At 38.6% G+C, this 15,802-nt stretch overlaps 1 protein-coding gene and 1 pseudogene across 5 annotated transcripts in view; one reads left to right on the top strand and one right to left on the bottom strand.

Annotated features, from left to right (window-relative positions):
* LYST (lysosomal trafficking regulator) overlaps window positions 1-15,802 on the top strand; it is a 175,718-nt gene that overhangs the window by 81,096 nt on the left and 78,820 nt on the right. For all 5 annotated transcript variants that reach the window (XM_055308713.1, XM_055308716.1, XM_055308715.1 and 2 more), the window contains exons 21-25: window positions 2,650-2,848; window positions 5,134-5,265; window positions 7,667-8,294; window positions 9,211-9,388; window positions 11,341-11,510. In XM_055308713.1, the coding sequence (XP_055164688.1) occupies window positions 2,650-2,848; window positions 5,134-5,265; window positions 7,667-8,294; window positions 9,211-9,388; window positions 11,341-11,510 (1,307 nt within the window). The remainder of the gene's footprint in view (window positions 1-2,649; window positions 2,849-5,133; window positions 5,266-7,666; window positions 8,295-9,210; window positions 9,389-11,340; window positions 11,511-15,802) is intronic.
* LOC129499092 (ATP synthase subunit f, mitochondrial-like) lies at window positions 13,324-13,587 on the bottom strand (annotated as a pseudogene).

Raw genomic sequence — 15,802 nt, 5'->3', positions numbered from 1 at the left:
TTACCAAATAAACAGTTATTAAGAATAGTTTTATGGTAGGTATTGTAGGAATTATATAAAGAAATGAACCTAATTGTTGCTTTTATGGTATCTCAGATTATTTAAGAAAGATTGATAAATTGGTAGTATATTGGACATGGGGCAGTTTCATTAGTTCATGAGTACAGTATAAAGAACCTGAACTCAAGTGATGAAAATAGAGTGTAAAAGAAAGGGAACAAATATAAAGAAGATTATAAGGAGAATTAAAAGGGCTTGATCCTGTCTAAATAGGAGCTGCAGGAGAAATGAAATATATAATAGAGAATTTCCAGCTGGGAGACTAGAAGAATGATAGCATCATCAAAGAAGGAATTGAACATGCAAGTTTTATAGCTTATCCATTGTGCATCTGAGATTACAGTGGGACGTTCAGCAGCTGTGACCACTAGGCACCTAGATATGCAAGATTAGAACTGGGGAGAGGGATGGGAGGGACAGATGGGGAACTGTCTGCATTGATGTCACAGTGAAGCCACGGGGATGGATAAGCACTACAGGATAAACAATGTAGTGGAAGGATCATAGAGGGCTGTGGCTTGTACCTCTGGAAATATCCATTTTCAGGTGTGAAACAGGAAAAAGGAGCTATTGAAAGATGTAGAAAGAGTAGTCAAAGAGCTAAGAGAAGAACCAGGAAACCAAGGGTGGGCAGAGAGGGAACCAAATAATGTGGAAAGTTCAAAGAAAATGTGGACAGGTAAAGAAAGGGTCACTGATAGAAATTCTTAATGACTCACAAGATTTCAGTAGAATGAAGGCAAGAACTAGGTTTTAAGGACTTTAGACAGCACGTGTGGTGGACTCATTGGAAGCAGTGAGAATAAATAATGATTAGAAAGTCTAGGAGTGAAGGGTAAAAGAAACAGTTAATAAAAGGTTCCCAAAGTTCAAGTTAAGGGATTTTTTTTAATAGAGTGGGGGAAGGGTAGAAGGAGAGGGAGAGAGGCTCTTAAGCAGCTTGCATGCCCAGCACAGAGGCCAACTCAGAGCTTGATCTCACAACTCTGAGATCATGACCTGAGTCAAAATCAAGAGTCGGACATTTATTTTTTTTAAAGATTTTATTTATTTATTCATGAGAGACACAGAGAGAGAGAGAGAGAAAGAGAGAGAGAGAACTGGACACAGGCAGAGGGAGAAGCAGGTTCCATGCAGGGAGCCTGATGTGGGACTTGATCCCAGGTCTCCAGGATCACGCCCTGGGCTGAAGGCTGCACTAAACCTCTGAGCCACGCGGGCTGCCCAAGAGTCGGACATTTAACTGACTGAGCCACCCAGGTGTCCCAAGGGATTTTTTGTTTTTTGTTTTTTTTTTAATGAAATAGGATACTAGTGACTATTTGTAAGGGGTCAGTGGAAAAGACAAGATTGAGGAAACATGGCCTGGGATGGACATAGGAATGAATGACTGCGGTGGTGACCTGTGGAAGTGGAAGGCACCAGGTGCCCAATTCAGAAAAAGGGCAGATGGCTATGGCAGAAGTAGCACTGACTTGAAAATCAGAAGACCTATGTGCCTGGCTTGGCTTGGCTTGACCACTTGGCACTAATGAAAATCTTGGCGGAGGGGTTTTGGTTCTTCTGTAGAGTCAGTGATCTCTTCTTAAATCTGAGGTTTCAAAGTTAACGTCTAGATTTTAACTTTTCTAATTCAGCAATTACAAAAGAGTAAATGAAGAAAAGTGGGTGCAGAGATGTATCATTTTTTGGATGTATTGCATGTACAGGGAGAGGGAAGATGAGGAAGTGTACCCCCTCGGTCTTGATCTAGAGGCTGACTGCTACCTCCTAGGGGGGATGGAGTTGGAGAATATAAATTATTTATTTATACCTGTCTTTATTTTTAGTAGTTGCTTGGCACTCTACCAGGTCTTCTTATACCAGGCAATCGATGACACAGTAGAGAAGAATCAGAGGTCTGAACTATTTACATATTTTCTGTGTGGTTTAAGTTAGTCATATAATCACTTTGAGCTTCATTCTAGAAATGAAAGATAAAACCTCTCAGAGCGGTTATGAGAAAGAGGTTTGTAAACTGGCACACATTGTAGTAATGTAATCAGTTTGGTCTATCAGGAATTTCTCCTTGTGATCCCATCATAATAGGACAGAAGTAGGGATAGTCATCATGGTAGTACAACTATTAGCTAACATTTATATGGGACTTACTATATGTGAGGTGCTCTTCCAAGAGTTTCTGTCATTTAATCTTTATGACGGCCATAGGAAGTAACATGACCATTCCCATATTACTGAACTGAGGCATTGAGGTATTGAATATGCCCCAAATCACACAGATAATGAGTGGAGAGGCCAGAATGCAAAGCCAGGTGGTTTGGCTTCAGAGCCATGCTCATGAGCGCCGTAATATAACTTTGCCCTGTTAATTAAGATAAATGGACTGAGAGTAAGTTGCTGTTGGTTTTAATGAATTTTTTAATGGCAGGATATATTGAATGGGGAAGTTGCAACTCAGTTTAGTGGTAAATATGGTCAGACTAGAGTAGTAAACCAACATAATTCTGTCCTACAAGGAATCTGTTGCTTAAATTGAAAATGTTAGTTGACAATTCTCTTTAAATCTAAAGAGTTTTTTTATTTTTTCAGGAACACAAAGAGGGGCAGCTTACATCCATGCCCCGAGAGGTTTGTAACTCATTTGTGAAAATTATAGCAGAAGTCCTTGGATCTCCTCCAGATTTGGAATTATTGACAATTATCTTCAATTTCCTTTTAGCAGTTCACCCTCCTACTAATACTTATGTTTGTCACAACCCCACAAATTTCTACTTTTCTTTGCACATAGGTAGGTATAATCATATTTTGTTAGATTTTGGCTATCTCAGTTTTAATTATTTTTCTTCCCACCCGATCCACATTTGTCTGATATTCATTGGCTTCTGTATGCTAAGAACTATCCTAATCACACAGTGGGGTTGGAACAGGGCAAAGGAATATAGAATGAACCAGACACAGTCTCTGCCTTCAGAGAGCTTTATTGCTGAGAGGAGAGAGGAGTCAAATACCCAAATATCTATAGTAAAAAGCAATATCTGGCCAGTACCTAATAGTAGATACAAAAGAAGGACTACTTGATTTTAGAAGAGTGAGGATTTCATCAGGCCACTATGGAGAGGGAAGATTTAATAGATCCTATATATGACATGGGCATTGACTAATTTAGGTAAATTTGAGATGTATATTGGAAAATTAGCACTCCAGGTGAAGAGAATGACTTAAAGAGAGAAAAAAACAGAGAAAATAAAGAATAATGAATTTTACTCAAGTATGTGGGCTCTTTAAAGGATCAGTGATACCATAAACAAAACCATAAACAGTTTGGGACCACCACTTATTTATTTTTTCCCCTGATGTCATATTAAAAGGATCCTTGAAGGTGAGGCCAGAGAATTTGAACTTACATTCTATTTAGAGATCACTAAAGGATTTAGTTTTGTTGTGTTTGTTTTGAGCAAAGAAATATGTCAGTAAATTACTGCAATAAAATTCAAGAAGGAGAATCTGCCATGTAGAAGTGAGTTGAAGCTCTGAGACTAGAGGAGACCACTGAAGAAAAGTATAGAGAGAGAGTAAAGAAAAAAGGAAGCTAAGGATAGAACTATAAGAAAGAGTAATTAGTATAAGAGAAAGATGGAAAAATCAGAATTCAAAAAGAACCAGGAAAATGTAATGTGGCAAGAAAGCAAGCATGAATATACTTCTGAGAAAACTAGATAGTAAGTTTGGAGAGGAAACTTGTTGTAAAACATCCATTTAGGAATGTAATAAATGAATAAAATGATTCAACAGCAGTAAAAATCCAAATGCAAACAGACAACATGACTTTGTGTTAGATTCAGCACGTTTAGTAAATAAAGTTCTGTCAGGACTCTGGAAACAGGGTAGTTGCAAAGATGAATAAAATGTGGTCCATTCCCATACTAAGCTTACAACCTATTTGAGGGGAAAGAGACATAAACAGGTAATGACATGGTGTGGAAAGGACAGTGATGGTATTTTTTTTTTTTTTTTTTTTTTTTTGTGGTAGCATAGAGCACGGAGAAGAGGTGTTTCCTGGAGGAGGTGATGCCTGCCTGCTCTGAGGCTTAAACGTTGAGTAGGAGTTGAAGGGAAGGGGCTTCTAAACAAGCAAACAGCTTGCTTGGGAGCTGTGAGAAATAGGTGCTACAGAAGTGTCATGAGGAAAGGCTGTAAGGAATCTGAAAGGAGATCACAGAGATTCTTACAAAGGGGAAGTTAGGCTTTATCCAGAGTGGGAAGGAGGCCACTAGAAGGTTCTTAGCAGGGGTTGACATTTGATAGAATTCTGAAAGCTTGGATTTGAGGGTGACCGATGCCCATTGTAGATACCGTTTACAACGACACACATCCAAGTGAGCCATGATAAGCGCCCCCATTATGGCACTGTGCTAGGGATAAGAGGAGCTCAAGATGCAGAATCAAGTCAGCAGAACCTGGAGACTGACTTCACATGGATGATGGAAAGGTAGTGGCCAAGGGTGGCTCCTGGCTTCTACTTGGGAAATGGGTGCTTCTGCCAAATGAACCAGAAAACAAAACAGGACTGAATTTAGGGCAGAAAGAGGATTCAGATTTAGATTTGTAGCATTTGTTATGCATTTAAGAAATCAAGCCATTGAGAAAATAAATAAATAAATAAAATAAATCAAGCCATTGAATTTACAAGTATGAAGCTCAGAAAGGAAGATTAAGCTGTAGGTATCCATTTTAGAGTCATATTGGACATTTAAGGGGATATATAAAAATATAGGACATAGTCCTTTCCTCAAGGAGTGAACAGTTAGCTGTTAAAATGTAGAAATAACTGTAAATATGGTTATAATTCAAAGAAAATAAAAGTTAACTTGGCAAGTAACACTATAAAAAATTTACATGTAAGAAATAATAGCATGTACTCACAAAGCAAATGTGCATTAGTATAAAACATGCTATGTTTTTCACTTTGAACATCTTTTTGTAAAAATTTATATTTAATTATTTGCTTTTAAAATTATATTTTCATTTTATCCTTTTAAAAATTTTACTATCCCAATTTTTAAAAAATTTTAGATGGCAAGATCTTTCAGGAGAAAGTACAGTCAATCATGTACCTGAGACATTCCAGCAGTGGAGGAAAGTCTGTTCCTAGCCCTGGATTTATGGTAATAAGCCCATCTGGTTTTACTGCTTCACCACCTGAAGGTAAACATAATGATGACAGTGTAACCCTTCCTCATATAGTTCTGAATATTAGCAGATAAATAAATTGTACATGTTTTAGCAGTATGATATATGTGATAGATCAAGTAAGTGGATGATTAAACAAAAATTATAGACTATATTTAAGGAATCCACTTTATTACTTTCTGGATCAGTAGCTCACACTCAGTATAACAAGAGATACTCCAGGGAGTTAGGAAACAGAAGAGGCATGTGCTGTATCGCTCTGTAACTGTCTCCTTTTATCATAGTCATTTGTCTTTCATGAAGTTTCTGATTTATTTTACCATTTTCTTCAAAAGCTTTGTCTGGCTTACTCTCTCCTTTCTCTCTAAACATTGTTCTAGACAATGTTCATCCAGTACTCCAGCTCGAATTCCTGAACTCTGGGGACCTTTCCTTCTATTTTATCTACTACTACTATGCATGGACTCCATCATCACCAAGAATACTTCCCAACTGTGAAACTTCAGTATCTCACTCTCTGATAACAACCTCTTGTCTTCTGGTTTCTTTATCACCATCCTACATTCCCTTCTTGTTTTCCCTACCTCACCTAGATCCCATTAACCAGTCATTTTCCTGACACTGCCTGCAGCTTCCTTGTCCTGCCCTGGCCTTTGGGCATTCCTGACCTAAAAAAACCCAATCTAACCATCCTCAGACCACTGAAAGCTGCCAGAGAGAATTTCTGACTTTACAGGAGTCTCCAACTGTAGCTGGTCTTTTAATGCTGCCCTATCATTCTTTAGTGTGTTCAAAATAAATTCCCTCTTCTATTTCCATAGCAAGTGTATCAAATCTTTAAACTTATAGTACTTTTGTATCTTCCTAACATACTTAACAGACTACCTCATCTCTACTTTTATAGAGAAAAAAAAAGTACACATCTCCTAGTTGCTAACTGGCTGTGCATCTTTTCCATTCCCGATGGCTGTTCTCTTCTATAGAAGAGGGATGTGTTTTAACTAGTTTTATTTAGAATTTTATAGGAATTATCTATTCTTAAAATCATTGTACATTACTCTAAAACATTTTCAAATACAGTCATTCCCCCCTTTTTTCCAGGTCTTTTGAACAGAATCTTTTGGCGACCTTGCCCAGCCAAAATGCAGAAATAACTAGGGAAGACTTCTGAGCTACAGAGCTACTACTACCAAAAAGCCTATGTTCTGAAACAGTTCATCCAGTTTCTATTTATATTTTTGCCAAGTTCTAGCACACAAAAGAAATCGCCTGGAGAGCTTGTAAAACAGAACTTTGGGCCCCTCCCCCATACATTCTGATTCAGTAGATCCGGGGGGAGCCTGAGAATGTGCATTTCTAACAATCACACAGGTTGTACTTGTGGATCTCCATGCTACTGGCTCACAAGCCACACCTTGAGCAGCATTCACTTTATCCTGCAATTAGAATGACAGTGATTTTTTGGTCTTGCCTTACATAGAGTATTAAAAGTAGCAAACTGGGCAGCTAGAAGTCAAAAAACCATTGCTTCTCACTGACAACATCAAGAAGTGACTACAGGGATCCCTGGGTGGCGCAGCGGTTTAGCGCCTGCCTTTGGCCCAGGGCGTGATCCTGGAGACCCAGGATCGAATCCCACGTCGGGCTCCCGGTGCATGAAGCCTGCTTCTCCCTCTGCCTATGTCTCTGCCTCTCTCTCCTTCTGTGTGACTATCATAAATAAATAAAAGAAAATTCAAAAAAAAAAAAAAAAAGAAGTGACTACAAAAAAGAATGAGAGACAGAATAGTCCAGGGGCATTTAGTCTAGGCATCATAACAAGTATGAGTATTACTACCATTTACTGAGTACCTCTTATATGCCAGACACTATACTGGGAGCATCACAAATAGAGCATCCTTAAAGCAGCCTTGTAAACTTGATATTTGAACCTTCCTTTTACATTTATAGAAACTAACACTCAAATAATTAAATGATTTACCTAAGACCACCTAACTAACAGAACTTGAATCTAGTTATATCTCACTGTAAAGCCCACACTTTTCTACTACATCAAATTGCATCCTAATGACTGTTAGCCTAAATTTTCACTTAATTCACTTAATTTCGATACAATGGAGCCATTAATCCTTTGACTTTGAATCATTCAATCAACACTATTTTGTTAAGGAGACAGGAAAAGACATACATTTTTGGAAGATTTTAATAAAAAGTTAAAAGAAAAGATCTTTTGAGCACTGAAGAATTTTAAGCACAAGTTACTAGGAACATTAACCGATGTGGATTTTTTTTTAATGTGGATTCTTTTAACACTGCTGGATAAGTGGGTTATTGCTGTGGTTGCGACTGATAGTGCAGAAAACAAGTGTTCCCACTTCATAGATTTAAAGAGTATTTTTCTGTCTACCCTTACCAGGAAACAACTCCTCCAATATTATCCCACAACGGATGACCATCAACATGCTGCGTTCTAGAAGCCTACCAGCATTTCCTACTGCTTCACCTCAAGTGCAACCACAAAAACTGACTGGAAGTTTGGGTCGTAGTATTGACAAGTTACAAAATATCGCAGATAATTACGCTGCTTCCCAAGCAGAGAAACTGAATTCTCTGGCGACTTCCGAGACCGTGAAAAAAGGCAAAGAAGATGCACTTGTCTGTAGCTTTGATTCTGCAAAAGCTGTGTGTGAAATGGAAGCTGCCCTTTCAGTCCGCACCTCTGTCAATGGTGTCCCAAAAGGAACATTGGGATTTCTGGGGGTCAAAGTCCATCATAAAGAATTGGCAGCAGAACTCAGATTAGATGATGACAGTCCTGGGGACGAGTCCTGCCCACGCCGACCTGATTACCTGAAGGGACTGGCCTCATTCCAACGAAGCCACAGCACTATTGCAAGCCTAGGGCTAGCTTTTCCTTCCCAGAATGGATCTGCAGCAGTTGGACGTTGGCCAAGTCTCATTGATAGGAACACCGATGACTGGGAAAACTTTGCCTTTTCTCTTGGTTATGAGCCATACTCCAGCCGAACTGCAAGTACTCACAGGTACTCAGGTGTTTTGCAGCCCCTACCCTTTTTCTGACTGTTCTTAGAAGAATATCTACCTTCTAGAAATGTCTTCATTATGTCACTTCACATATACAACATATATAACAAACAGAAAGTTACCTTTCTCTTTATTTGAATGCTATATAATATTGAATTCCATATTTTACCAAAGGCTAAACCATAAGTAGCTCCTAAAGAAAAAAAAATGCCTTGTGGTTTATTTAATTCTTACAGTTTTTAGGGAAAAACTTATCAGGGAAACTATAATATTTATAAGTAACAAGCAATATCCAGTGAGAGTTTCTGTGGTGATGGGAAAGTTTTACCTGTGCCCTGAAGTACAGTAGACACTGGTTATGTATACCTGCTAGCCACTTGAAAGTGGCTAGTGCAACTGAAGAACTGAATTTTTTAGTCCTTTTAAATAGTTTAAATAGTGTAAGTGGCTAGTGACCACCACCCTCTTGCACATCATAGCTGTGGAATAGAATGGTGTTCAATAGACTATGTACCTAAACTATATTGGTGATAAATAAAGTGAAAAAAGTGATGGCAGATTTCTTAGTCACATTTAAACATTTTATAATTTTATGAGCTTTTTTTTTTTTAAAAGATTTTATTTATTTATTAGAGACAGAGAGAGAGAGACCATGAGCAGAGGAGAAGGGCAGATGGTAGAAGCAGACACCCCACTGAGTAGGGAACCTGATGTGGGGCTTGATCCCAGGACCATGGGACCACAACCCAAGCTGAAGGCAGATGCCTAACCCACTGTGCCACCCAGGTGCCCCATAATTTTATGAACTTTTGTTTCACATGTTAAAATTATTACTACTCCTCACAGTTCTTAAGGTAATCATGTACTTGTCTTCCTGATATTGTGTTAGTAAGACTTTTGGGGTCTCTGTTTCAGTGTAACAGAAGACTGTTTGGTTCCTATATGCTGTGGATTATATGAGCTCTTAAGCGGAGTTCTTCTCCTCTTGCCTGATGTTATGCTTCAAGATGTGATGGACAAGCTCATTCAGGCAGACACACTGCTAGTCCTTGTTAATCACCCATCACCTGCTATACAACAAGGAGTTATTAAAGTAAGGACAGACTGTAGATGTGTTGTTTTAATTCAGAAAAGTAAACATGTGCATAGTTTAAAATTTGAATATGTATGTTAAAGTAGACCTAAAGCTTTATTTTATTCTAAGGAACAATGAACTGATACATACAGTGGGCCCTTGAATAACACAGGTTTGAACTGCATGGGTTCACTTATACACTTTTTTTTTTAAATACACTAGAGTACTATAAATATATTTTCTCCTCATGATTGTCTTAACGCTTTCTTTTCTCAAGCTTACTTTATTGTAAGAATACAACACGGAATACATAGAACATACAGAATTTGTGTTAATTGATTGTTTTTACGTGATTGGTAAGACTTCCCATCAACAGTAGATTGTTAGGAGTTAAGTCCTAGGGGAGTCAGAAGTTATATGCAGATTTTCAGCTGTGGGAGGGGATTGGCACCTCTAACACTCATATTGGTCAAGGGCCAACTGTATTTTATTGCCTCTTAGTCATACTTTTATATATGTTATCATACAATTTTAAACTCTCCTCCATATATCAATTCATACCAAGGAACACAGAGTTCATTGGAAATCTTTCCTGCAGTGTAGTATCAAATCTTAAGCATTTAACTTCAGGGTTTTGCTCAGATGTCACCTTTTCAGGGACCTGATCACCTTTCAGAATAGCTTCCCTCTAGTGTCCAACTCCTCTTTGATTCTAGCATCCCAGTTATGTCTTGTAATTATCTTTTTATTCTATCTGTGAGCTTTTCTTTTGGTCTCCCATGCTGACATATCAGCTCCACGAGGGTGGGCATCTCGTGTCTAGTGTACACTAGGTACTAAGCATAGTGTTGAATGAATAAATGTTTAATATGAATGGTTTCCATTAGAAAAAAACCAATATTGAAATGGTCTTTTAAAGATTCTCATTTTCTTTAGAATAATTTCTACATTCCAGGTGGTTATCTAGTGAGAGAGAAAGGCATATACCCAACTAAGTAAAATATAAAGACTTCTTATGGTAGGTGCTTTAGTGACAATATTAATAAAGAAGAATGGTAGTATAGGAAAAACAATTAATTCTGATGGGGGAACCAGGGAAGGCTTCGTGCAAAAGGTATATTTGGTATTAAGCTATAAACTTAGAAAGCTTTTTAAGTAGGGCACTAAATAGATGCGTGTTTGGGGAAGAATCATCAATCAGCACTGTGAGGAAGTGATTGCAGGGGAGAGAGAGGTGGAAGTATTCTGTTTAGCAGGATAGCACAGTAGTCCGTGGGAGAAATGATGAGTTCTGATCTGGGGAAGTAGGTGGGAAGTCAAAGGATGCACAAATTTGAGAGACATTCACTGGAATGAAGGGGAGAGACCTTCATAATTACACATGGGCAATCAGGGCTGGAAAAGCCAAAAGTAAGATTAGCTGTGAAATCTAGAAAGATGGTACTACTGTGGCTGTAAGATTGGAACCATGAAAGATGTACATTTGGAAGGAAAATAATTAATTGGATTTTACACGTGTTGCACTTAAGATGCCAGAGAAGGGTAGAAATTCAGGCCTGTGCTCAGGATAAATAATTTGTCGAGAGGTCTAGAAATGGAGGTAGGCTTCTCCTAGAGGAGATGCACACAGGATAGTACAATGTTGACTAATTTTTTTTCACTTCAGAATAAACCATAAATATTGTACTTCTACTCAACTAAGGCTACCAATCTACTAGGTGTCCATGCTCAGCTAAAAAGCTAGTCTCCCCATAAGAAAAGTATTCAGATCTCCAAGATAAAGTCATCTTTAGCATTCTAAAGTAGTCAGAAACAAAGATTATTTTTGTTTTGCCGTGGAGATCGCGTAATTTTGAGCTTTCTATGTTCTAAAGATATGAAATTAAATGGTAAGTTAACAAGTATTTGATTTGTGTACATCATATAAAATGTTAATGTGTTATGTAAATTGTCTTAATTTCTTTTCTTAGCTGTTAGATGCATATTTTAATAGAGCATCTAAGGAACAAAAAGATAAATTCCTAAAGAACCGTGGCTTTTCCTTGCTAGCCAACCAGTTGTATCTTCACCGGGGAACACAGGAATTGTTAGAATGCTTCATTGAAATGTTCTTTGGTCGTCGTATTGGCCTTGATGAAGAGTAAGTGGGTTCTTTCCTCTACCATAATTGGGATCTTTTGTCTTAAAAATAAAATTTATTAAGCTGACTCTCAATAAAATCATTTGATCATTAAAAAAAAAACCTTCTAAATGTCATTTTCCGTAAATCAGTTTCTTCCTGTGTATTTCAACATTAGTAAGAAACCAGAAGCAAATGCTTCATCAAAAGAAAGAAGATGATCAGTTAGATTTGGCATACGGTGTTAACATGAGAAGCGTAACTGGAAAGAATGCTCTTATTTGCACAGCAGCAGATCACGTGAGTGGTCCATAGAGAAGCTTCCTAGTCCCCTTAGCCTCCACGTTTTCTGAGAGAAAAGCACATCCCTCAAAACAAAAAAACAAAAAAAACCACTACATCCCTCACCTGGAATTCCTGGTTTGCCTGAAAAGTGAAACTGATACCACTGTCTGTGTTAGAGTAGTGAGAAATGTGTGTCTTATCATTGTCATCATGAAGTGTCTTCTACTTATTGAGTAGACCGATTCAGACCTTGAGGAATTTACTTTTTTTTCATTTGTTTTTATTGAAGTTTGATTTGCCAACATATAGTATAATACCCAGTGCTCATCCTGTCAAGTGCCCTCCTCAGTGCGCATCGCCCAGTTACCCCAATCCCTGGCCCACCTCCCCTTCCGCAACTCTTTGTTCATTTCCCAGAGTTAGGAGTCTCTCACGGTTTGTCTCCCTCTAATTTTTCCCACTCAGTTCCCCTCCTTTCCCTTATAATCCCTTTCACTATTTCTTATATTCCCCGTATGAGTGAAACCATATGATGACTGTCTTTCTCCAACTGACTTACTTCATCAGCGTAATACCCTCCAGTTCTATCCACATCAAAGCAAATGGTGGGTATTTGTCCTTTCTGATGGCTGGGTAATATTCCTTGTATATATACCATATCTTTTTAATCCATTCATCTGTCGAAGGACATCGAGGCTCCTTCCACAGTTTGGCTATTGTCGACATTGCTGCTATGAACACTGGGGTGCAGGTGTCCTAGCATTTCACTACATCTGTATTCTTTGGAGTAAATACCCAGTAGTGCAATTGCTAGGTTGTAGGGTAGCTCTATTTTTAACTTTTTGAGGAACCTCCACACTGTTTTCCAGAGTGGCTGCACCAGTTCTCATTCCCACCAGCCATACAAGAGTGTTCCCTCTTCTCCACATCTTCTCCAACATTTGTTGTTTCCTGTCTTGTTGATTTTCTTTTCTTTTATTTTTTTAAAGATTTTATTTATTTTTTATGAGATAGGGAGAGAGAGGCAGAGACACAGGCAGAAGGAGAAGCAGAGGGAGAAGCAGGCTCCATGCAGGGACCCCAACGTGGGACTCGATCCCAGATCTCCAGGATCGCGCCCTGGGCCGAAGGCAGGCACTAAACCACTGAGCCACCCAGGGATCCCCCCCTTTTTTTTTAAGATTTTATTTTTTTATTCATGAAAGACACAGAAAGAAGGCAGAGACACAGGCAGAGGGAGAAGCAGGCTCCCTGCAGGGAGCCTGACGTGGGACTCGATCCCAGGATTTCGGGGTCACACCCTGGGCCCAAGGCAGACTCAACCACTGAGCCATCCAGGTGTCCCTGTTTTGTTAATTTTCGCTATTCTCACTGGTATGAGGTGGTAACTCTTTGCGGTTTTGGTTTTTTTGTTGTTTTTTTGTTTTGTTTTTTTTACAAGTCAACTTTTATTGGATATTAATTGTGAATTAGCCAATGGAAGGATTCAAGGGTGCCAGGCAAAAGTCATGGTCAGGAATGCCAAACATGCTTCCACACTGGGCCCTCTTCAGTGGTACTTGCGTAGCCATTCATGTTTGAGTTCCTTGTACGAACGACAGTAGTTGAAAAGCACATAAGCAACCAGTACCATAGAAATCCCAGCAACCCCCTTTCTTCACATTGATATACTTGTTGTAATACCAGTAGTAGCCTCTTTGAAATGCTCCAGCAATGCACTTAGGGGTGAAATCCTGCATCAGTACCAGCCTGGCAGCTCTCCTAGTTTCACCTCCATGAGCTTCTTCTCCTTCACTGGTACAGATGATGCCATCTTGGAATCCCGGGTGTCTACTCTCTTATTGTGGTTTTGATTTGTATTGCCTGATGGCAAGTGATGCGGAGCATTTTCTCATATACTTATTGGCCATGTGTATGTCTTCTTTGGTGAAATTTCTGTTCATGTCTTCTGCCCATGTCATGATTGGATTTTTTGTTTCTTGGGTGTTGAGTTTAATTAGTTCCTTATAGATCTTGGATACTAGCCCTTTATCTGATATGTCATTTGCAAATATCTTCTCCCATTCTGTAGGTTGTCTTTTAGTCTTGTTGACTGTTTCTTTTGCTGTGTAGAAGCTTTTTATTCCGATTAAGTCCCAATAGTTCATTTTTGCTTTTGTTTCCCTTGCCTTCATAGATGTATCCTGCAGGAAGTTACTGTAGCCAAATTAAAAAAAAAGTGATTGCCTGTGTTCTCCTCTAGCATTTTGATGAATTCCTGTCTCACATTTAGATCTTTCATCGATTTTGAGTTTATCTTTGTGTCTGGTGTAAGAGAATGGTCCAGTTTCATTCTTCTGCACATGGCTGTCCAATTTTCCCAAAACCATTTATTGAAGAGACTTTTCTTTTTCCAGTGGGTTCTCTATTCTGTTCCATTGATCTATGTCAATACCCTACTGTCAGTAGGTACCCTACTGTCTTGATAATCACAGCTTTGTAATACAGCTTGAAATCCGGCATGGTGATGCCTCCAGCATTGGTTTTCTTTTTCAATATTTCTCTGGCTATTCGGGGTCTTTTCTGATTCCATACAAATCTTAAGATTATTTGTTCCAACTCTGTGAAGAAAGTCCATAGTATTTTGGTAGGGATTGCGTTTAACGTGTACATTGCCCTGGGTAGCATAGACATTTTCACCATATTTATTCTTCCAATCCATGAACATGGAGTGTTTTTCCATCTCTTTGTGTCTTCCTTAATTTCTTTCAGAAGTGTTCTGTAGTTTTTAGGGTATAGATCCTTTACCTCTTGGTTAGGTTTATTCCTACCTATCTTATGGTTTTGGGTGCAATTGTAAATGGGATTGATTCCTTAATTTCTCTTTCTTCAGTCTCATTGTTAGTGTATAGAAATGTCACTGATTTCTGTGCATTGATTTGTATCCTGCCACGTTGCTGAATTGCTGTACGAATGAGTTCTAACAATTTTGGGGTGGAGACTTTTGGGTTTTCTATGTACAGTGTCATGTCATCTGCAAAGAGGGAGAGTTTGACTTCTTTGACAATTTGAATGCCTTTTATTTCTTTTTGCCTGATTGCTGAGGCTACGACTTCTAGTACTATGTTGGATAACAGTGGTGAGAGTGGATGTCCCTGTCGTGTTCCTGATCTTAGGGGAAAGGCTCTCAGGGGTTAATAAGATAGATAGACCCATAGCCAGCCTTATTTAAAAGAAAAAAGACTCAAATTAATAAAATCACGGATGAAAGAGGAGAGATCACAACCAATACCAAGGAAATACAAACGATTTTAAAAACATATTCTGAGCAGCTATATGCCAACAAATTAGGCAATCTAGAAGAAATGGATGCATTTCTGGAAAATCACAAATTACCACAACTGGTACAGGAAGAAATAGAAAACCTGAACAGGCCAATAACCAGCGAGGGAATTGAAGCAGTCATGATAAACCTCCCAAGACACAAAAGCCCAGGGCCAGATGGCTTCCCAGGAGAATTCTATCAAACGTTTAAAGAAGAAATAATACCTAGTCTACTAAAGCTGTTTCGAAGGATAGAAAGGGACAGATGCATCCTCAGACTCATTTATGAGGCCAGCATTACCTGATTCCAAAACCAAAGACCCCACCAAAAAGGAGAATTATAGACCAATATCCCTGATGAACTCGGATGCAAAAATTCTCAACAAGATACTAGCTAATAGGATCCAACAGTACATTAAGAGGATTATTCACCATGACCAAGTAGGTTTTATCCCCGGGATGCAAGGGTGGTTCAACACTTGTAAAACAATCAACATGATAGATCACATCAATAAGAGAAAAAACAAGAACCATATGATCCTCTCAATAGATGCAGAGAAAGCATTTCACAAAATACAGCATCCATTCCTGATTAAAACTCTTCAAAGTGTAGGGATAGAGGGAACATTCCTCAATATCTTTTTTTTTAATTTTTTTTTTTTATTTACGATAGTCATACAGAGAGAGAGAGAGGCAGAGACACAGGCAGAGGGAGAAGCAGGCTC

The sequence above is a fragment of the Nyctereutes procyonoides genome, unplaced genomic scaffold, assembly GCF_905146905.1.
Source record: "Nyctereutes procyonoides isolate TBG_1078 unplaced genomic scaffold, NYPRO_anot_genome, whole genome shotgun sequence".
In the NCBI taxonomy this organism is placed as follows: domain Eukaryota; kingdom Metazoa; phylum Chordata; class Mammalia; order Carnivora; family Canidae; genus Nyctereutes; species Nyctereutes procyonoides.
Note: the sequence above shows the minus strand (reverse complement) of the source record. Positions and strands in the feature narration are given on the sequence as shown.